The 23,179-nt window shown below is 50.4% G+C and overlaps 2 protein-coding genes across 10 annotated transcripts in view; one reads left to right on the top strand and one right to left on the bottom strand.

The window, feature by feature from the left end:
- Arhgef4 (Rho guanine nucleotide exchange factor 4) overlaps nt 1-15,858 on the top strand; it is a 138,788-nt gene extending 122,930 nt beyond the window's left edge. For 3 of the 5 annotated variants that reach the window (XM_040729356.1, XM_013117343.3, XM_040729358.1), the window contains 9 exons: nt 8,180-8,359; nt 9,184-9,363; nt 9,542-9,721; nt 10,147-10,379; nt 10,725-10,854; nt 12,662-12,793; nt 13,357-13,600; nt 14,218-14,295; nt 14,790-15,858. In XM_040729356.1, the coding sequence (XP_040585290.1) occupies nt 8,180-8,359; nt 9,184-9,363; nt 9,542-9,721; nt 10,147-10,379; nt 10,725-10,854; nt 12,662-12,793; nt 13,357-13,600; nt 14,218-14,295; nt 14,790-14,941 (1,509 nt within the window). In that variant the 3' untranslated portion in view covers nt 14,942-15,858. Of the gene's footprint in view, nt 1-5,111; nt 5,366-8,179; nt 8,360-9,183; nt 9,364-9,541; nt 9,722-10,146; nt 10,380-10,724; nt 10,855-12,661; nt 12,794-13,356; nt 13,601-14,217; nt 14,296-14,789 lie in introns of those variants that run through there. The other 2 variants (XM_040729359.1, XM_040729357.1) reach the window with 2 other exon arrangements.
- Nucleotides 15,859-16,377: 519 nt separating this feature from the next.
- Fam168b (family with sequence similarity 168 member B) overlaps nt 16,378-23,179 on the bottom strand; it is a 31,399-nt gene continuing 24,597 nt past the window's right edge. For 3 of the 5 annotated variants that reach the window (XM_040729360.1, XM_040729363.1, XM_040729361.1), the window contains 3 exons: nt 22,977-23,175; nt 21,373-21,502; nt 16,378-20,650 (listed from right to left, as the gene is read on the bottom strand). In XM_040729360.1, the coding sequence (XP_040585294.1) occupies nt 21,390-21,502; nt 22,977-23,175 (312 nt within the window). In that variant the 3' untranslated portion in view covers nt 16,378-20,650; nt 21,373-21,389. The remainder of the gene's footprint in view (nt 20,651-21,372; nt 21,503-22,976; nt 23,176-23,179) is intronic. The other 2 variants (XM_040729362.1, XM_040729364.1) reach the window with 1 other exon arrangement.

The raw sequence follows: 23,179 nt of genomic DNA on the forward strand, positions 1-23,179 counted from the left end.
TGTGGGCAGTTAGTGCTATGAACTTTCTTCTTAGCATAGCTTTCAAAGTGTCGCATAAGTTTGGGTATATTGGGTCTTCATTCTCATTGAATTCTAGGAAGTCTTTAATTTCTTTTTTTATTTCTTACTTGACCCGGGAATGATGCAATTGTGCATTGTTCGATTTCCATGAGTTTGTAGGGTTTCTGCAATTTTTGTTGTTGAATTCTAACTTTAAAGTATGGTGGTCTGATAAGATACAGGGGGTTATTCCAATTTTTTTGTATCTTTTGAGGTTTGCTATGTTGTCGAGTAAGTGGTTGATTTTAGAGAAAATTCTGTGTGGCGTTGAGAAGAAGGTATATTCTTTTGTGTTTGGGTGGAATGTTCTATAGATGTCTGTTAAACCCAATTGGGTCATAACTTGTGTTAGTTCCTTTGTTTCTTTGTTAAGTTTCTGTCTGGTAGTCCTGTCTAGTGGTGAGAGTGGGGTGTTGAAGTCTCCCACTATGAGTGTATGAGGTTTTATGTGTGATTTGAGTTTTAGTAATGTTTCTTTTATGAACATGGGTACCTTTGCATTTGGGGCATAGATGTTCAGAATTGAGACTTCATCTTAATGGGCTTTTCCTATGATGAATATGAAATGACCTTCTACATCTCTTTTGGTTGATTTTAGTTTGAAGTCTAATTTGTTAGGTATTAGGATTTCTACAGCAACTTAACTCTGAGGTCTTTGAAGTTCAGGTGTGTTTCTTGTATGCAGCAGAAGGATGGATTCTGTCTTCGTATCCATTCTGTTAGCCTGGGTCTTTTTAAAGGCGAGTTAAGACAATTAATATTGAGGGATATTGATGACTATTGATTGTTAATTCTTGTTTGTTTTGGATTTGTTGGCGGTAGTGATATTGTGTGTAGATTCCCACCCCCTTTTTTTCTTGTGGCTGTTGGTAAACTGAGATTATTTATTGCCTATGTTTTCGTGAGTGTAGTTAACTTCATTGGGTTGGAGTTTTCCTTCTAGAACTTTTTGTAGGGCTGAATTAGTGGATATGTATGTTTAAATTTGATTTTGTCATGGAATATCCTGTTTTCTCCATCTATAGTGATTGAAAGCTTTGCTGGGTATAGTAGTCTGGGCTGACATCCGTGGTCTCTTAGTGTTGGCAGAATATATATCTAGGACCTTCTGGCTTTCAGAGTTTCCATGGAGAAGTCAGGTGTAATTCTGATAGGCTTGCCTTTATATGTTAGTTGGCCTTTTTCTTTTGCTGCTCTTAATATTCTTTCTTTATTCTGTATGTTTGGTGTTTTGATTATTATGTGGTAAGGGGACTTTCTTGTGGTCCACTCTATTTGATGTTCTGTAAGCTTCTTGTACTTTCATTAGCATGTCTTTCTTTAGGTTGGGAAAGTTTTCTTCTATGATTTTGTTGAATATTTTTTCTGCACCTTTGAGTTGGGTTTCTTCACCTTCTTCTATACCTATTATTTTTAGGTTTGGCCTTTTCACAGTGTCCCATGTTTCCTGGATATTTTGTGTTAAGGATATTTTGAACTTAAGATTTTCTTTGCCTGTGGGCTTCTCCAGCCATGCTGGGCTTCTCCGTCATGTCTGCTACCTGCCCTGAGTCCATCCTCAGCACAAGGATTTTTCCAAACTGGCAAAAATAGGAAGTATCTGTCTGTGGATTGTTGTATGTTCCTCCCTTTCCACAATCACCCATCATGTCCTCATCTCCACTATGTTTCAGTTCTATTGGTATGTGCAATGATCTGGGGAGAGATGAGTGAGGGACCTAAGGTCTCCTGTAAATACCTTACCACCTGTGCATGGCAGCCTGTACCCTCTTGGTCAGGCCATGGCTGAAACTTCCTCTTAGCTCCAGCTGCTCCACACACAGAGAACATTGAGATGCCAGGGTTTCCTTTGTTACATGTGCACAGAGCTGCTTGGATTCTACAATTCTAGGCTTTAAGTCATCCTGCCAAAATCCCAAATAGAAGGCAGGCAGACACTAGAGGAGAGAGCCACAGAATGTGTCATCCAAAGTTAAAGTGTAAACTAGAGTGTTGTCAATCATGAGGTCTACACAACAGTGGGAAGCAGAGTTGTCCCAGGACACTATATCTCCCTAGGGTGCTCACATCTCTCCCCCTGGCACTTTGTGACACATGTGAGGGCACTGTAGGACCCAAGGCCACCTCACTATGGAGTCAGCTGATCTCTTGCTCCAAGTGTCTCTGTCTTCCCCTGGTTCCTGTGGTGACAGATATAGTGGGCCTGACACTCCCCAGCCTGAAGGAGGAGCCTAATACCTATTGGTGCCTCATTGTCTTGTGATCACCCTTGTTGACTGGATAGCTAACTGTCTCAGGAGCTCTCTGAGACAGGGAAGTCCCCTCAGATCACTGCTTCCCTGTGGTCCCGGAGATGCAAAGTCGGATAGATGGTGGATCACACTTCCAAAGCAGTGCCTGTCCCTTCCATTATTACCCAAAATTATAGAACTTGGGGCTCAGCCCCTCCCACCTCAGGCACCTGTGTCTCCTTCCCCTTTCCCATTGGTCTTGTCACCTTGGCATGGCAGCTTAGGGGCCTGATCTTATACCATCAAGCTTTTTTGTTGTTTGTGGTCATGAAACACACAGAGAAGAGTTGTTGCCACTGTTATTCCAGTCATGCCCTGAGCTCTTAGGGTTAAAAAAGCCAGGAATACCTGGGTAGGGTGGTATTCCCACATCATTCTCAACCCAACCCAAATCCAAGGGCCTTTTGACCTGTTTCATGCTTCTGGGTGATTCTGCTCATATGGTGGGGTTGGGCCCACAAGCTGGGGTTGGACCTCTCTGGATCTGGTATAGCAATGAACAGAGTGTTGCTGTGTGACTTTACCCCAGGATCTGAGGTGAGCAAACAAACACTCACCTCAGATGGGGTACTGAGAACAAAACAAAGAAACCCAAGTAAATGAGTTTTCTGGGATTACATACAGGAGCATAGCTGACTCAAAAGCATCACGGAAGGCCTGGCCTGTGTGATGACTCTCAAGAAAGCTGCATCCCTGGAGCTCTCTCCAGGACTTGTGGGCAGCTCAACTGGTCAGAATTTCATCTTCTCAGCAATTGTTATTCCTTATGTAACCCTAGGGAGGGGGCCTTATGAATCATGTATGTTTTAGGAAGTATTTGAGAACTACGAGTTGTCTGCTTACTAAGTTTTCTAAATTTTGTTTACCTTCTTCTGAGTCTTAAAGAACTTCCTTCAAAGATGGAATGTTTTATTTCAATATCATAGACCCCACAGCGCTTCAACCTGCTATGCTAAGGTGTCTAAGGATGCAGAGGGTACCCTCTCTCTATGGAACCACAAACTTACTGACACAAGTCATGGATTCCCAGCCTCACTCTCTTAGATGGCAGGTCCCCAGACTTACAGGAAAGTGAAGAGTGGAATGGCAGTGGCCTTTGGATGTCTTCTAATGTCCCCTGTGTTAGTTTTCTATTGCTGTGATAAAACATGACCAAGGCAACTTTTAGAAGAGTTTATTTGAACATGTGGTTCCAGGGGCTAAGAGTCGGTCACAGCAGAAAATTACTGCAGCAGGTGGCAGATACGGCAGCAAGGACAGTTGAGAGCTCACATCTCATAATGTAAGCAGGAAGCATAGAGAACACAATGATGCAAGCGTTTAAACTCCCAAAGCCCACCTCTAGTGACAGAATTCCTCCAACAAGGCCACTCCTCCTCAGCTTCCCACAGCAGTGCCGTCAAATTTGGAGTCAGGTATTCACAAGCCCCAAGACAATGGGAGACATCTTATTCAAACTGCCATGTTCCCTAAGCCCTTTGAGGAATGGGGGAATCAAACCTGGTACCCAAGATTTTTTACAGAACTGAGTAAATGCAGTACCCCAGACAGACGGTCTAGGCTGAGCCTGTAGTGCAGAAGGCAGGCTGCCCCTTCAGGTTCACAGAAGCACACACACACACACACAAGTGCATGCACAGATAACCAACACACGTGCCCACAGAAATGTCCCTCCTGACAGATTCACATCTGTGCACACTGCACACAGGACCTGGGCTCTTCAGCAGGGTGGTCACAGGTACTAGGAGATCTGAATGTATGGTCACTCACACATGGACACCATGCTTCCTCTGTTGTGGGTTCACACCCCTCTAACCTACAGTTGCTTTCAGAGGGACATGCTGGCAAGACTGAGAACTCTGCCCGTTTGAGGTTACAGTTTCTGCTTGGTGATTCCAGTGAAGAAGACAGCTCAAAATCCTGTTCTGGTGCTTGAGCCTACCAATCAGGCCCTGGTTCAAATCCCCCTCCCCCACCCCAGTACCCTGTTTTGCTGGGTAATTGTGTGACAGCTATCTGATGTGACAGAAGCACAATTACTCATCTGTGAAGTGAGTGTCAGAGGACAGCCTTATTAGAAATAAGAACCCTTGGTCCTCTGGGGATTTGACTCAGAGAGGACAGTACTTGCCTAGCAAGCATGAAGCCCTGCGTTTGATCTCCCAGAACCACATAAACCAAGCTTGATGGTTCTTGCCTGGACTCCTACCGAGGAGGAGGAGGAGGAGGAGGAGGAGGAGGAGGAGGAGGAGGAGGAGGAGGAGGAGGAGGAGGAGGAGGAGGAGGAGGAGGAGGAGGAGGAGGAGGAGGAGGAGGAGGAGGAAGGCAGATCAGAATTTCAAGGTCATCTATGTAAATGAATTTAAAGCCAGTCTGGATTATATGACAAAATTGAACTACTAACCCACCCCAACCCATAGTAACCTTGCCAAACATTTCAACTCGCTAGGGAATGTCTGGGTCCACTAGGTTCCCGGCAGCCCCCAGGACTCCCGTGGCTATCTGGGCACGTGTTCAGTGTGATTATTAGAGTCTTCTGACCTCTCTCAGGGAAGCGCCCAGGGCAGATCACAACGCACTTCAACGCCACAGCAACCCCGTCATGCGACTTTAACAGCCCCCCCACCCTATTGCAGTTCCTTCGCCCTGCTCCCACCAAAGCCCCAGTTGCAGGGCTCACTCTGCGAGCTGTGAGGGAGGAGCCTGGCGGGTGAGCGCAGGCAGCTCCGCCTCCTTTCCGACGCCTCCGGCTCCAGCCCCGAGCTGGGATCTCCCGGCGCTAGGAGCCCGGAGGTAGGCCGGGCGTGATGGCCAAGCCCCCGCAGCCCCGGCGCGGCCCCGCAACGCCTGGCGGCGCCCTCCGCGCCCTGCTGCGCTGCAACCTGCCCCCGGGTGCCCAGCGCGTGGTGGTCTCGGCTGTGCTGGCACTGCTGGTCCTCATCAACGCCGTGCTGATATTCCTACTGGCCTTCCGCTGAGCTGCAAGCGCCAGGGACAGCAGGGGACCGCGCAGGGTGAGTGGCACCTTCCAGCCGCTGTCACCGCGCGAACGATAGACCGCAGGGGGGAGGACTCCCACCTTCCCCGTGTGCTCACCGTCAATGCCGCCGGTCTGGGGGTGTCCCCGAGGATGCCACATTGAGGATAACTGAGGGGCGTGGTGGCACACGTGCCCAATAGGCCTTTCCTGGGTTTTGGAAGCTGGGGAGGAGGGGGTGGGGCAACATGGCGGGTGGGTCTCTAACTGAAGATGTGGAGGAGCTGTGACCTGCTTGGGGGAGGGCGAGAATCTCTGGAAAGGGCATGCATAGGACTGCGGGGCATGTGTTGTGTGGGGGCTGCAGGAGGCCTGTAGAGGGTATCTGGGCTCCTCTGCAGGTGACAACCTGCGTTTTTGTTATTTTAGGCCTTAAAAAGTGCCACTCAGTCTCCTAGGGCAGAGCCGCCGCTGTCTGGCTTGCAGCAGCCACTCTGAACACACCCTCCCACCACATCCGGTGTTCAGGGCCAGCTTGGTAGCAGTTGCCACCACCCTGCATGTGAGGGGAACACAGGAGGGTAGGAGGGTGATGATAAGGGAGGGGTCCGTTTGAGTCACAGCCTGGAGGCCTTACCCTCCCCTACTGCCAGTCAGAATCATAGGCACAGGAAGGAATTCTGCCCCTGCCCCTCTGGCTTATCTTAGTCTTGAACTTACCTCGGGATTTGGCACAAGCCCCACCTGCCCCCAGATGTCCCTCCACCTCAGAGGAAGCTAGCCAGCCTCTGCCTCCTACTGCCAGGCAGAAGCCAGTTGGAGTTCTGGCCTCAGGCGGCAGCTGGAGTGCTAGATTTAGGAGCAAGGGCACCTGGCCGGGCCCAGAGAGTTCTGCAGAGAAATGAACCTGGCTGAAGCTGGGGTTCACCTCTGATAGTCTAGGAAATGTGTTCCTAGCCTCGTGGGGCCACATTTTGTTTTGGCAATGAATGACGACACGGAAATGGTTGATTTCAGAGCTAGAGCGTTTTAGGCTTCCGTTTGTGAGGCCCAGGAAGGGGAGATTCTGTCTACTGGGTGCTGATGGGGGACACAAGGAGTTCGGAGGATCTGCTCAGAGACACAGCAGTGTGTCTGTCACGTGCTTTCTGTGTACGGGAGCAACTTCGATGACCAATGCCTCCTGCCCACTCCGTAGGCTTCCACATGACTGGCCAGAGATGTTGTAGGACTTGTCTCTAATGCTACTCAGGACCCTTTCTCTGAAAAGTCCTGCCTCTTTGTCCTACACACCCAGTAGCTATCCCAGCGGCAGTGTAGGATCCACAAGATACACACAGAGTAAGGAGAGGGTGTGCAGTACCATGGAGAGGGGTCTAACTTCCTTTCTTCATCCCTCCCTCCCTTCCTCCCTCCCCCATCCTTCCTTCCTTCCTTCTTCTCAATCCTTATCTGAGGAAATCATGCAAAGCAAGAGGCGGGGCCATGTCGAGTTTCTGGGTTACTTCCCCAAATCTGCGGCCTGAATTACAGACCCCAGGTCAGGCATTGCTGAGTCCTCCTATCTTATACCAGACGTATGTCAGCCGGACTTGTCCACAGAAGTCACTGTTACGGAGACAGTGAGCCCAGAGATCGGAGATCTGTGTCCCCAGGAAGAACCCAGAGCTCTATGCTGGGATCCTTGTGTGACTTTGGGCACAGAGAGCTCTAGGACAATGTCTGGTTCGTTTTTCCTGGGAAATGCTTCTCTTTCCTGGGCTGACTCGAGGATTCAAATAAGGAAGTATCCGGGAAGCCAGAGAGGAGTGCAGGTGTCGAGCAGCTTAGAGGCAGGACTGGGTTGTGAGGGGACCTGCTTATACCATCCAGCTCTCTGTTGGGCTAGCCAGGGAGGAGGTCATATGCACCCCCTACCCCACTGTCTCCTGTCCTCAGCCACCAGAGCCATTTGCTCACAAAGCAGAAAACAGCCTTCAAAACCGAAAAGCAGAAGCGAATGGATGCGGGACAGAGCTCCAACCATCAGGGCAATCTGGAAGGAGACAGGGACAGGCCACACAGTGGAGAGAGGAGCCTCACCAGTGAGTCATCTAGGCAGAAGATCCCAGTCCACAGAGCTCTCAGCCGGATGTAATGTGACTGACTCGGTGGAAGAGGCTAACCAGCTAGAGTTAGCAGCTACAAGAATAGTCTGTTTCTTCTCCAGCCTGGGCAAGAAAGGGAGGCGATAGAGTAATTAAAACAGACCTCCAGGACTCAGGGCCGAGGACCGCCCCTTAGCTAGTGTGGAGGTCTGGGCTGTAAGGAGCCATCATGTCATGTGACTGCTTCTGCAAGGGTTTTAAAAAAAAACAACCCACAACAAATATGGCCCAGCTGCTGTGATGGACACTGTCATTGATAAAACAGCACTGTTAATTGGGTAACCTCACAGGCCAGGCAAGTCAATTAGAATCTGCAGAGGGAGCAAGTCCCCTCTCTTAAACGGCTGCCTAGGAGAGCAGGTAGCAGCTGCCAATTGCCACATCCTAGTGCGTGTCCCAGTCCAGCATCTCAGTGTAGGGCATTGCAGCCAAAGCCACACGCTCAATAGCAAAAGGTGTGGCTGAACAGGGAAGGAACCATGCGACGCTCAATTTCCTGTGTTCTCCTTCTCACTCCTCATTGGGCTTGGACAATCTAGACATCCCAAAGCAAAGCCCTGCCCCAGGAGAGTCGCTGACCCGGAGGGAGACTCATGAGTTTCTCTGTAAAGCAGACCAGGATCCCTGCTTCCAGGGCTTGTTGGGTAGGGGCAGGGTAGAGCATTCTTGCCTCACTGACCCACCTTCCTTGGCTCTCTCGACAGCTCATCAGTGATGGCAGTGTGGTGTGTGCTGAAGCCCTGTGGGACCATGTTACCATGGATGACCAGGAACTGGGCTTCAAAGCTGGGGATGTCGTCGAAGTGATGGATGCCACCAACAGAGAATGGTGGTGGGGCCGCGTCGCAGATGGCGAGGGGTGGTTCCCTGCCAGCTTTGTACGGGTATGGCTCCAATCTGTGCTTTCCCCGAGGCTTTGATGACTTCTGGCTCTGCTCAGAAGTCCAAGCCCCAAACAGCTCTGCAGTCCCAGGCATAGACCACGCTGTCTGTTTTGCTGTTGCTCGGTGCTGTATGGGTGGGGGGTCAGAACTGTGACACAGACATTCTTTCTGCTCAATTCCCTGTTCCCAGGGCCTTGCTTGCCAGCCCCCTGGGGTCAGAGAGAAGAGGTCATAAATGTAATATGTTTTAGCAGACCACTACTTCATGACTGTCGTGTTCATTGGGGTGTGTGTGGAACACAGCCCTGAGAGGTAGAAACCAGGAGGCAAAAGACAGTGAAATCATACCCAAGGGAGCAGGTGACCCAGTTCCAACCTTAGGCCGCATCTGGTCACCAGAGAAGGACACTTAATGCAGACTCTCAAAGGCCAGACAGAGGGAGGGAATTCCCAGGTACTCAGGAACTCCTTCTGTGCAGACCCCCGCCCTTTCCTAACTTAACAGGCTAGCAATCTAGCAAGGCCTCTGCCTAGGCAGCTGCATGCCCTAGAATGAGTAGGTCTGGTTCAGGAATTCCCAGGGCTTGCTCCAATCCCTGCTGAGAACAGTCTACTGGAGGTGTGAATTTGACAGCAACTGTAGTCATCAAACCCACCATCCCCTGCCCTGGCCTTGAGCCTAGTTGGCAGTTGCAGGGAATTTGCAGGTGTGCCCTTGGACCTGTGTGTGCTGTGGGAGCTACTGGCCTCAGCTCCCGATGACCTGGAGCAGAGTTCAGGGGCTGACTGGAGGATGGCAGGCACTAATAGCCTTGCATTGTCAGCTGCGGGTGAACCAGGACGAGCCCGCGGACGACTATGAGGCCCCGCGGGCCGGGGCTGGAGAGACCAATGACAGCCTTCCAGAAGCCCAGAGCTGCAAGGACCAGATGCGCACCAACGTCATCAATGAGATCCTCAGCACTGAGAGGGACTACATCAAGCACCTTCGGGACATCTGTGAGGTGAGGAGGGCAGGGCTTGCTTGGAGAGATGAGGGCTGTGGATGGATGTTTGACTCCTATGGGTAGACTAAGATGGGTGGCGTCAGAGGGCATAGTGATTAAGTGGGGTCAGTGGTGAAGTGGACTGGTGCGGAGGTGCGTGGGTCCATAGCGAGCTTGGCCCCGCCCCATCCCCCAGGGCTACGTCCGCCAGTGCCGAAAGCGCGAGGATATGTTCAGTGAAGAGCAGCTGCGCACCATCTTCGGGAACATCGAAGACATCTACCGCTGCCAGAAGGCGTTTGTGAAGGCTCTAGAGCAGAAGTTCAACACAGAGCGGCCACACCTGAGCGAGCTGGGTGCCTGCTTTCTGGAACACGTGAGTCCACCTGGACCCCTCCTGGACTGGACCCCTGAGTCCTCACATACAGCAGTGCCTACCCTGCCCCGTCTCGTCCTTACGCATAGCTCCCTTGCTCTGTCTCTTCCCAGAATTTTCCACACCTGATTAGCACCACTGATTTCGTTAAAAAATAATACAATAAAGACAGATTCATCATCAGTGTATCTCCTGGAAGCCCTGCTGGGAAAGCTGAGCGGCTTCAAGGATAGGTGTGCACATATCACAGGTTTATTTTTCCCCATCCCTGGAATGACAATTCACAGCTTGTACCCAGTGAAGTCGGTAGAACCAGTCCCTAAAACAAATGCAGAGGCTCCTTCCTGTCCCGTTCACCTTGTGGCTGTGGCCTGTTGCCTGGGGAAACAGGAGACAACCATCCTGACCTTCAACTGTGCCCCCAGCAAGCAGACTTCCAGATCTATTCCGAATACTGCAACAACCACCCCAATGCCTGTGTGGAGCTCTCCCGGCTCACCAAGCTCAGCAAGTATGTGTACTTCTTCGAGGCCTGCCGGCTGTTGCAAAGAATGATTGACATTTCCCTGGACGGCTTTCTGCTCACCCCAGTGCAGAAGATCTGCAAGTACCCCCTCCAGCTGGCGGAGCTGCTCAAGTACACACACCCCCAGCACAGGTAGAAGGCACGTGGTGGTGAGGGAAGCTGCCTGAGACTCTGCATGCCATCAGCCAGTCAATTGAGTATTTATAGTATGGCTACCATATGCAGAATACTGGGTACTGCTGTGGGCACTGGGAAATAGCTTAGGGTGAGGCAAACCCACCACCCTGAGCTATCCTGGAGTAGGGGAGGACACAGATCAGTAAAATATTAAGCTGTTCTCACTGCCAGTTATGGAGGGGAGACTACTTGATGGGTGAGGCTGTGGCTATGGGACAGGTGGCAACTTCACATGGAGGGGCCTCTGGGGACCCTTTCTGCTTTCCAGCTCGCCCCACACTTCTGTCTTTTCTGCCCCAGGGACTTTAAGAACGTTGAAGCTGCCTTGCATGCCATGAAGAATGTGGCCCAGCTCATCAATGAACGGAAACGGAGACTTGAAAACATCGACAAGATCGCCCAGTGGCAGAGCTCCATAGAGGACTGGGAGGTGAGGGCACCAGTGCCCAGAAAATACTGTGGGGTCCTTGCTTGAAAACTGTTCTTACCCAGCAGGGAACGGAAGTAGGGATCCACCGCTCTCCCGGGAGCTGTTGGAAGACAGGTTCTCTCGCATTGGGCCTTTGGTGGCTCCTCCACCTCGACACCTAATGGTCTCTTTCCTGTGTGAGACTACCACACACCTAGCCATCGCCAGCCATGGGGCAGCCCTAACCTAAGGAACTGTGTTTCCAAGACACCTTGGTCTGTTTCTCTGCCCTTAGGGGACAGGCTGGACTGCTAAGCTTTAGAAACCTTACGGAGTTTTCAACAGTTGAGTTTAGAGCTAATGGTGGGACTAGAAATGGACCCTCATACCTCAAGGCTTTGTCAGTTTCTCTGGGTTGCTCATTCCCATGCATCCGCCAGTCTTGCCTTCTAAAGCAGCAAACTGATGACTAGCATCCTATCCCTAGAGGCATGGGGGTGGGAGGACTCTGCCCCCAGCAACCAGCCACCTCCACTCTACCCATATGGAGCCACGGCATACCGTGCCAGCCGTCAGGATAAGGAGATAAGTGAAAGCGTATCAGAATAAGCCACAGAAAAGCATAAAAGTAGAGACCTAGGCTCTACCCTTACACAAGTCCTAACCCTTGGGTAGGGGAGGACAATGCAGCAGACCGGTTCTGAGCCCATGCTTGGGCAAGGACTGTGGAGCACAGTCATCCCGAAATGGATAGCTGCCAGCAGCGCCAGACTGCCAGCTTCAGGTCCTCAACACATTTAGCTGCAGGGGCAAGTTCCTGCCAAGCCTGTTCTTTCTCCGAAGCAGCACTGTCCATTCAGAAGATAACACGAGCCATGCCTAGAGTGTTGTACTTTCTAGTAGCCAAAGGGGAAAAATGTGGGGTTAGGGCGATGGCTCAGGTGGTAAAGTGTCTGCTGTGGATACATGCAGGAGGACCCACGTTCTGATTCCCAGCACCCATATAAAAAGCATCCCAGGCCTAGATGGTTAGAGACAGGACGATCCCTGAAGTCCTAGACCGTTAGAGACAGGAGGATCCCCGAAGCTTTCTGGCCAGCCAAATTGAATTTATGAGTTCAGTGAAAGACCTCGTCTCAACACGTAAGGTAGAGATGGGTCGGAAAGATGGCTTAGCAGGTGAAGGGACCTGCTGCCAAAGCTGATGACTTGCGCCCAGTCTCCAGGACCCACAGAGTGGAAAGAGAGACTCCTGCGAGGTGTCCTCTGACCGCCACACACTTGCTGTGGCATGTGCATCCACCCCCCCAATAAATAAACGTAATAAAAGCTTTAAAAAAGGATGGAAAGTGACTAAGACACTTGGTGTTGACCTCTGTCCCCATACCATACATAAGCACACATGTGAACACATACATACATACATACATACATACATACATACATACTACATACAAAACGAAAATGAAAAAGTGAAGTGGACTTTCATATTTTATTTAACTCAGCATAGCCAAATGTATCTTACATTGTTCCATACCCTTTGAAAACACTGTGCACGTTATAGTGACACATCAAATTCTCAGTGCTCAAGAGCCTCAGAAGGCCACAGTGAAGTCCTACTCCACAGAATGGGTCAAATCTGCCTTCATTCACCTCCCACAGCCATACCTTCAAGGCCCAAAGTACTGCCTGGGCTTTAAGGGTGTTATTCCCCTTACCTGCCTGGCACAATTCAGGCTACAGTGGGAAGGCTCACCAACAAGAGAGACAGGAAGCGGAGCATAAGGTAGGGTGCACTTACCTCACAGCTCTCCTTGGGGTCACTCAGGGGGAAGATCTCCTGGTCAGGAGCTCGGAACTCATCTACTCGGGGGAGCTGACCCGTGTTACACAGCCTCAAGCCAAGAGTCAGCAGAGAATGTTTTTCCTCTTTGACCGTCAGCTCATCTACTGTAAAAAGGTATCGGAAACACCCTGGCTTGCCAGACCAGTCTCATATAGTAGAGTGGTAAGGGCTGGGACTCTTGTCTAAAAGCAAAGAGCCTGGTAGACGCTTACCTTGGCCATTTCATGTCTCCAGGAGCTCCAGTCAGGCCCCTAGGACTCTCTAGAGGGAGCCCAGGGACACCGGGGTGGCTGTTAGAACAGCGTGCTGTCTCACACCCTCCTTCCTGATCTGGTCCCTTGCCTGCTCCTCAGACCATGTCTCTCCCTGCAAGCCTCTGCTTCTGTCTCATGATCTCTCCGATCGCAGCAGCAGCCTCTGGCCTCTTTACTGCTAGCTTCTGCTTCTCCCAAACTGTGGCACAATGGCTCCATGCACGAGGCCGTCTTCCTTGTTCTCTCTGCTCTCCCATACCGCGTGGGCTGCTGCTTTAGTTTCTGGGACTTTCTGCCCACCCTACCATGTGTATCTCAAAGACAAGACCATCCTGTCAGTCAGGGGCGTGGGGGTGGGAGTCGGCATGATCCAGTGGTCAGGCAGGCTGCGGGGCAGCCAGTGCTCAGGGTAGCATCTGGCAGGACCTGCTCCGTCGGGACGTGCTATACTACAAAGGTCGGCTGGACATGGATGACCTGGAGGTGGTGGATGTGGAAGACGGGAAGGACCGAGACCTCCACGTGAGCGTCAAGAATGCCTTCCGTCTGTACTGCGGTGCCACGGGGGACAGTCACTTACTGTGTGCCAGGAAGCCAGAACAGAAGCAACGCTGGCTGAAGGCCTTTGCCAGGGAGAGGGAGCAGGTGCGGCTGGACCAGGAGACAGGTGGGAGACCCTGCTGGGCCTTGCCTAGCCTCTGGGGCCCACCGACCAGGTGGTCAGGGCAGACTTGACAATGAGATCACACCCAGCGCTGGGTGAGGCTGCAGAAACCTCTGAGCACAGTTCTGTGCTTACCCCTCTGGCAGAAAGGGCCCGTCCACCGTGGTCAGCCTCACTGACTGGGTCCGATGGGCGTGCCCTACTCTGTGACCAGGAAGAGCCCCCTCTCCAGCCAGCTCGTGCCCTGGGAGAGCATGGGGCGGGTACTACAGAATCCGTCCCCATCCTTTCCTGTTCCTAGGCCCCCAGCTTCATGCTTTGGTTTGGCCAAGAGCCTCCATGGCAGTACAGAGAAGAAGCTAGCTTGGAGAAATGGGAAGGGGACACAGGGTCAAGGGGCGACGTGAAGTTGGTGGCTCAGGGGATCTTTGTTCTCCCCCTTGGCTGGCAGAACAGGATGGCTCAACAGGTGAGGGACCAGTCCCTGCCATGCCAGCCTGTCTAAAGAGTGATAGGAATGGGGCATCGGGAGGATGGCACCTGGACCAGGAAGCCCTCCAAGGAGGCGCGTGCGTAGTTGAGGGAGGCAAGGCAGGGTCTCACATGTGCCCTTCCTCCAGGCTTCTCCATCACTGAGCTGCAGAGGAAGCAGGCCATGCTGAACGCCAGCAAGCAGCAGGCCACAGGGAAGCCTAAAGGTAAATGGGGAACCATCCTACTCCTTGGGCATTCCAGCCTTGATGGCATATCCATCTGACTTCAAAGCAATGCCAGCTAGCCATCTGGATCTTTGGAGATGTCCACTGCACTTTACAGGTGCAGGTGATAAGGGGCCACAGAGGACAAGAGTTATTAGCCTTTGCTTGATGCCTCTGACCTCCTAGTGGCACCAAACGAACATTAGTGCTCACACCCCCAGGCTGCTGATAGGCAGGCACATCACAGCTGCCTGGGAGGGAGTCAGCTGTCCATCTCCATAGATGGTGGAGGCAGACATCCCATGCTTTGGACAGGCTCTGGCAGGCTAGGCCCAGACCAGAAGCTCTCGATAACTTGAGGTCCTGTGTGTCATGGCTAGCCCCCTGGTAAGCAAATCCTGTGTGTCAAACTACCCCATGAAGGGTTTGCAACAGAACCCAGATGAACCCCTTTGTCTTCTACCTTGTGACCCCTGCTGTCTCTCCCTGCCCAGCTGTCGGCAGACCAGGATACCTGACCCGCCACAAGCATCCATCCTTGCCTGCCAGCCGGCCCCAGCAGCAGGTGTTGGTGCTAGCTGAGCCCAGGCGGAAGCCATCTAACTTCTGGCACAGCATCAGCCGACTCGCCCCCTTCCGAAAGTGAGCCAGCACCTATCAGACAACCTGACAGCACTTTGTGGACCCAGCCTTCCCTCAAGGCCTACGCCATCAGGCCCTCTGCCTGTTTTGCAAACTGCAAGTGTGCAGGTACAGCATCAGAGCTGTATGAAGTCTGGGCCCTGCCTCTGGCCTCTTCCCCACTGCGAGTGCAGTGGTGCACGGGTACCAGCCTCTGCCTATACTCTGGACCTGTGCAGGGCCTCCACCGATGGTGAGCCTGCAAGCTACACCTCAGAACCACTGGCCAGGCTGTGCAAATAAGGCTCATCTGCGCTGGACGTTCTTTGGAAAGCTTATCTCCACTCCTGTTTTCTCTGGGCAGGAGACCAAAGTCTGTGGCCATGAGCCACCTGCAGAAGCAGGTGTGCACCCCTCCCCTCTGCTCTCTATTTGTCCTTTCAGAACCCCAGCCCACTTGCAACTTCAGAGGTCAGGAACCAGGAATTGTGCAATCCTAACTCTACCCATAGCTGTCCTTATGCCTCCTGGCTCCTCTAGACCCTGCTGGCTGCCAGACACCCTTTGTGATATGTGCAATGAAAACCGTACAGTTAACTGTGTACCTGGTTCCAGGTTAGTGACAGTCCCCTGTAGCTGGGGTGGCTGCACACATACCCAGTCCCTGTTCATTACGATTTTGTCGTGTTGTTTCTCTAACAACAGAATTGTTAATGACACAGAAAGATTGCCTTACCCTAGTGAGTGTGAGAAGCCATAAGGACTGAATTCTGTGGCCTAGCATGGACTGACTCCTCGTGGGGCACACAGCCAGGCCTGCATGTAGTGCAGAGCCCATAGGATTCAGAAGCATGGTCAGTAACTCTTGCACTGTACGTTCTCTAATCCAGAAACCACATTTAATTTCATAAAGAAACTTAAGAAAACCTGGCTGCTGGTGAATCGCTGGTGTATGTGTGACCTTCTTCTCCTGTGTGCTGGCCAATCCCTGCTGGGGCTGGTACCCTACCTCTGCCCTCAGCCTAGGGGAGATCTGCTCACTGGGCCACAGTCACAGGGCTCCTGGTACAAGGGGGCTAAGGTAGCTACACTCACTGTTGCAAGGGCCCAAAGGAATGGGGGGGAGGAAGAAGTGAGGGAGCCGTGGATGGCAGTGTGCACAGACTCCCTCCCCGTCTCCCATATCCAGCTAATTGGCATATGTAAGCTAAGGGATGGAATCAGTGATACTTCTGGCTCTCAGCATCCTCCTTACCTAACTGAGAGACACAGGAGGCTCATGTAGAGTTACATAAGCCTACACCTCCTGCAGCACCCAGGAGGACCCCCTCCACTAAAACCAATTGAGGGTTGAACAGCCTCCTCCCAGTCCCCTAACAATCTCCTGCCTGGGAGAAGTGGCAGTATGTGCCAGCCAGGCCTTCACCTCCTACAAAAATCACAAGAAGAAAAATCAGAATATGCAACACAAGTCAATCTTTATTGAAAACTGCAGTATTAATACATAACAATTCCTGTTACAATAAACGTGCTTTTAATGATTTTAAATCTGAGCTCATCTACTCATCAGATTGCATAAAAAATTAAAACAGTATGAATTTACATTTAATTGAACTGGCTGGGGATGGACAGTCTGCCCATTCCTATTGTATTGACACAAATTCAATGAAGAGGCAAGGGATGCCTTTAACACTGGAAGACAATGCTGACGTAAGCATAAAAAAAGTACCAAGAAACAGTGTAAAAAAGAGTATTTAAAAATAAAAGTTTAAAAAAAGAAGAACCTCTTCTGTTCAGTCGCAGCCTATCAGGCTCCTTGGGGCCTGCAGCTGCCATAATCACCCTGCTGGGAGCCAATCCCCAGTCTCACTTAACTGGTCTATTATACCACCCACAGTCTGCACCAGACGTCCACAGCCCTTCCATGGGAGCTGCCTGCTATACCAATCAGGTCCTCACATCTTGTGTATAATTACTGCAGTCCCTAGACAGAAAAGCTGCTGCCTCCCATCCCATAATTGTAAGATTCCACAGGTTTTCTGTTCTTCAAATGAAGAGGGGTAGGAAAGAAGTAAAACATAGGGAATTAATTTAAGTGTTCCTACCAAAACCACATTATCCTTTCTGGGTATCAGTCTATCAAACATAGAAAACTGGGCAGGATAAGCAACTCAGGAAATACGCAAACCTGGGAGGTGTGCTGGACAGGAGCGTGAGCTCCACATTCCACCGCCCAGCCAGCTGCACTCCTGCCCTCCAGCAACCCTCAGAAAGCACCAGAGGATAGGGCCAGCAGCTGCCACAGCTGCCACTGCATCCTAGCAGGTCCTGTGCCACACAGCAGTGGCAGGTTCACCACAACTACAGGTGTCGGCTGCTGAGTGAGAGAAGGTGGCCCCAGTCAATAACACTGTACTCTAATATTCACAAAGGAGATCTGAGGAAATGCCAAGCAGCCACAACCTTGAAGGCGTATTTATGCCTGCCAGCCTCTCTCCTCCACAGACAAGCCGGTGAGTTTCCTCTCATTGTAGCATGCCCTTAAGAAACATCCAATGTGCTCCTCCAGCCTCCTGGCACAGCAGGATAATATAACCAGATGCACGGGTGAGGAAAGGTAAGATACTCAGCAGTCAATCCAGAATTGAGGACCTCCCTCCTGATGGAGACACAGCCTCTACAAAATACTCAAAAGCTGCTACCCAGCATGGTAACTGATAGGCCACTCAATGGTTCTTCCACCAAGTCCACAAGACAGGAGACAAAAGTTCTAAAAGAGCACTTCATGCCTGTAACCTACCTTGCCCAATCTTGACGGCAGCCTTACTTCTCAGGGAGCTTACAGGTTGCTCAACACTCAACAACTCTACCAAACCTTAAACACCGAACAGCAGCAGCAAAGGAAGAAGCTCCCTAGCCTCGGGGCAGGCAGCAGAGAATAAACTTTAAAAAACTATATATGCGCCCAAAAGTGATGTCCATGTTCACAGGTATCAGGACTTTTGCCTGCCTGCCTTACCTTCCAGAAGAATTCAACTGAAGGACTATATATTTGGGAATGTTACACACATAAAAAACACACTTTCTTGGAATGTTCTGGGGATACCTATGCAGCTGTGTGATAGAATACAGACCCAAGTTCTGTTCCTTAATCTTACTGAAAGGAATGCTACTGAAATCACCCCCTTTGACAGTTTGTTACTATCCCTATGCTCAGCCTTTTACCTGACAGGCAAGATCTTTTACCAGCAGATTCCATAGCAGATGTCCCGATGGTTTCACAAAAGAAAAGACAGATGTGTTGTACAATACAAAAGTGTTTGATAGCCACTCAGTTCAATTCGAAAGAAAGAGAATGATGTGGCAACAGTTACAGGGCAAGTGTGAGAAGCTAATGTCATCAGCAGGAGGGGACGCCACCCCACTCTTCTTTCTCCTGAGAACTCAGGGCCTGTGGAAACACACACTGTGTGCAACAGCAAGCAGACCCAAAGACTTGGTAACTTCCCGCCGCAGGCAAACCACTCTACCCTTCACAGGTATGTTTAGTAGGGGGTGGGTGAGGGGACTTTTTCAAACACATGCAAAAATCATGGGTACATTTGTTTCACTGATCTTCTGTCTGTTGGGAAACCTTGAACCAGCAACACTGAAAACCATCCACCACACAAATGGGAATCCCAACATGAAGTACAGATACAGGCTGTGTGCCTACAGCAAATGTTTCTATTTCTGTGTACTGTGTGCTTCCTTACTACACACACACACACACACACACACACACACACACACACACACACACACACACACACACTTAAGTGCTCATCCGTAAACATTCTATGCTCATGGACATTGGGAATGAGAACTCTTCTGTGTACACTGATCCATGCAGAAATTTTTAAAAACTTCTTAAAAAATAAAATGCTTAAAAACAAGTTATGGAGAGCACTACTATAAAATAAGGTTTCCAAAGGCTCAATGTTCAGATGACACACCCTCTAGCCAAGCTGACTGCTAACAAGGTGACCTTCACACCAGCAGAGAAGCCCTGACCTAGCTGCCAGAGACAAGCACCCCTCCAACCAAACCCCAGCACTTCAATGGGGGAAACAAAACCAAACACCCCCAGAGAAGTCCTCACGCTCTGCCCTTCTGACCACACTGAACAGAAACGCTCCCACAGATTCCTCAAGCAGAAATGAACCTTCTTGATTTCTTATGTACATACTCAAACTCTTTCCCACAACAGATGTGGCAAGCAAGCACAGTCCAAACTGCCTGACCCTTCCTCTCTCCACATGTGCTTGGTGCTGAGTGCCGCCAGCCACAGGAAAAGGTGGCAAAAGAGGCTTACGGGACACTTATGCGGGCTTTCCAGGCCTCGCCCCAGGTAGACACAGAGGACAGGTCATCATCAGGTGAATGACCCCGGACAAGCTACATTACTTCTACATTTTTTTAGACATAATCACAGCCTTGCTTCTCTACAAGAAACATGAACTAACTTAAAAATACACTTATTCCCTTTTAACCAGTCTTAAATATACAACATTCTCCACAGCACACAGCTGAAGCCTCTGCCCTTCTTTGTGGGGTGAATACAGCAGTGCCTGTGTGTTTTTAGCTGACTCAATTATTTCTCAGGGGAAAAAAAGGGATGATTCCCTAAGTGAAATAAAGCAAAAGACAATGCCACCTCAGTGTAGCTGCTCTTCTCTGACATCTTCCCTCCTAGGATGACAGTGTGGTTCTACACCGGACTTTCCCCACAGTCCCAACAGCTACATAAAGCATTACCCTGTAAGATGTACAGTGGAAATTCAGATGGCAGACACTGCTCTGCTGACACAGACCAACCACTCTTCATCCCAGCTGCGCTGGCCACCCAGCTCTCGTATTTCCTGATAGGCTTCAGGTCCGTCCCTGCTGCTCAGACCACACTCCAGCTGAAATGAAGGAGAGGGACCCTACTACCCCTGCTGCTCAGACCACACTCCAGCTGAAATGAAGGAGAGGGACCCTACTACCCCTGCTGCTCAGACCACACTCCAGCTGAAATGAAGGAGAGGGACCCTACTACCCCTGCTGCTCAGACCACACTCCAGCTGAAATGAAGGAGAGGGACCCTACTACCCCTGCTGCTGCTCTGGAGCCACCACAGGCTCACTCTCTCCCAGTCCCTGCAGCTCCCTCCAGGTTCGTCAGTGCCAAGAAACCAGGGTTCTGAAAACTACAAGTCTGTGTCCCTAACTGGCAACTCCAAGAATCCCCTCCAGATGATTCTTGAGGACATTCATTGCACGCGTGTAACTCTGAGACTCAGCCTACATTACAACAGTGCATGAGTGACACAGGCTGTAGAACATGGTCCAGTCCTTTGGATTTTGCATATGATGGTTTTGCATCAGTCACTGCAGGTAGATTGAGCAAGCTTTTTGTGTTTGTTTTTATAAACATGCATTCAACTAGATAAGATTCAGAATAGAGTAATACTCCCTTTTTATCATTACAGTTAGCTAAAAAATTTGCCAGGCAGTCCACAAAACAGGATTTGCTTTTAAACCAACCCACAGAGTTAGTTGGAGACTATCGAGCCGGGACCTGCTGGGCTGGGACGCAGTCATGTTTAGCTATGTGTCGAGAGCATTAAGAAGAAAGTCCTGGTTGGAGGCACAAGGCCTGCAGCACCAGCTGTGGAACTCAATGAAGTGACTGCACAGCTCCATCCTCAAATCTGGGAAAGAATGACAAACGGTCATGCAGGCTCTTGGCACCTCTGCTTCAAAACTGCTGCACCTGAACCCCCTACCTCATAGACACACCCTGTGCCCCTGCCCCCCCCCCCCCCCCCGCCATTGTAACTGGAACCCTACAAAGTGCAGCAAACAGAAGGGTGATACATGCGCATTACTGAAGCAGCAAGCTGCACAGTGTGAACAGTTTAACAATGGCTTCCTTCCTTCCTCTGCCTTGGAACATCCCAATAAGAATAAAAACATAAAGCTCTGCACTGCCCCAGGGTAAAGAGCGGGTGTACCTTTCTCTTAGTGTTAACATGAGGGAATCTCAACAGAGGAGCTGCCTCCATTAGGCTGGCCCGTGGGCATGTCTGTGTGGCCTTTTCTTGACTGCTAATTAATGAGGTAAGGTAGAGGTGCAATCCCCAGGCTGGTGGTCTAGGATACGTGAAGAAGGTAGCTGAGCAAGCCGGAGGGAGCAGGCCAATATAAGCAGCCAACCTCTCCTGTCTGTGCTTCAGTGCCTGTCTCGGGTTCCCATTATGGTGGACTGAACTGTAAGCCAGACCAACCCTCCCCTTCCCCAAGTTGCTTTTGCTTAGTTTATCACAGCAACAGAGAAGCAAACTGGAATAGTGCTTAAATCTGAGGTCAGTTTCCTATTTCCTCGGGGAAATGCATCTATCCCAAGGACCCACCCAGCCTAACTAGTACTTACATTAATTTGCAGGGCCATCACCACTGAGGGGGCACATAGCTGTAGGTGGGTGTTCCTGGGGCTCGGTATGTGGGGACAGTGACTGGGTGAGGGGCTACAGGAGTTGGAGAATGAGCAGTCAGCAGAGTACCTAGAAGAAAGAAGAACATTTCATCAAAGACATATGTGATGTCTCCAGCAGAGGTAGGCCATGTGGCCTCTGAAAACCACATGACCTGGATTCCGTGGAGGGAGACAAAAGGGAAGAGGAATGGTCCTCAACAAGAAGGGTCAAAGCTCTGAAGAGATTATCCCAAAGCCTGAAGGGCGTTGTAAGCCCAGCAGTTTATGGTCAGAGTACAATTACCTCCCCTTCAGAACATGCACTCATTTTAGCAGGTCAGATGGCTATAAAATTCTGACCCATGAGTGGCAGAAGTGAACTCTGAGAATACTGCGCTAAGTGAAAAGGCCACTGAGGGAGGACATCGTGAGCTCCCACTTATCTGAGGTTCTGAAGACTGTCAAACTCAGAATAGGGGTGCCACAGCTTGAGGAAGGAAAAAGAGTGTTTAATGGGGACGAAGTTTTAGATTTGTAGGGTGAACGTTCTGGAGACCTGTTTCACAGTGACATGAGTATACTTAACACAGAGTTACATACTGGAGGGAGAGGAGGAGAGGGAAAGAGAGACAAAAACAGTCGCACATGGGGAGAGAGAAAGAGAGAGCACGAACACATGCAGGAGGGAGTTCTATATTCCATAAATATGTACACTCAGCAGGGCCTGCGTGGCCCCAGGATTAAACCCCCACAACTCAAGGTGGGGAAATCCTTGCTGCTCACACCCCCCTCCTTTGGGAGCTGCCCTCAGGCAGGCAGCAAGTCTATGCTAGTCTACACTTTAACAACAAACTCAGAAAAATCAAATGGAGATTCTAAGTAGAAATAAACAGAATCCAAAGGTGTTATATCTGACATGATTTCCTTATATTGGAGTCCAGAAAAATTTTTTAAAGAATGGTTTAATTTTTTTTCTTCTTTTTAAATCACAGTCATGGAGAATATGTGACCTTGTATTGAAAGGCTTAGGCAACTACATATACTGAAAGGTCAAGAAGTGAATCATACTTAGACCTTCTGACAAATCTCAAGTTTCCAAGGAGGTATGCCCCAACCCACTTTCCTGATTCAATACATAAATGGAACAGGGTTTTTACAAGTAGCTATTCCCTTTTATCAACACAAAGCTAGCTTTTTTAAACACTCATTACTGAAACCTGACAAACAGAGAAAGCTGGCCCATCTGGAATACAAAAGTACCTACCCCTGCTGCTCATGAGATGGTGTCAAATGAGGGTGACCTGACACTCTTCATTCCTACTGCCAAATGCCCCCCCCCCAGCTCACTAATAAAGTATGCTGTTCTATTATGCTCCACTGTAGAAGCATCTTGACTCATGGCCTGTTCCTAAAAGGGGAAAGGGAGGGAAAAGGAGAGGGGAGAGTCCTTCCATACAACTAAGCCATGAGAATCTAATGCGTCAGAACTTCATGGATATTCTCCTCTACTTCGGCCAGCCCTTAGGCTGCCACAGACTACACACACCAGAACTGGGACTCACCTGCTGACATGGCCATTGTGGTCCCAGCAACCATGCCCATGGTGACCCCGCTGCCTCTAGGAGGAGGAATGGGAGCAGGGTAGACAGTTGCTGGCATGCCGTTGGGCTGCACCACCGTGGTGTGATGGATGACGTGGGGGGGTGCGGCATACAGAGGCTGTGTATAGTACGTGCCTTGCTGTGGGGAAAACAGAGACCACTGC

The sequence above is a fragment of the Mesocricetus auratus genome, unplaced genomic scaffold (genome assembly GCF_017639785.1).
Source record: "Mesocricetus auratus isolate SY011 unplaced genomic scaffold, BCM_Maur_2.0 Super-Scaffold_100021, whole genome shotgun sequence".
NCBI lineage: Eukaryota > Metazoa > Chordata > Mammalia > Rodentia > Cricetidae > Mesocricetus > Mesocricetus auratus.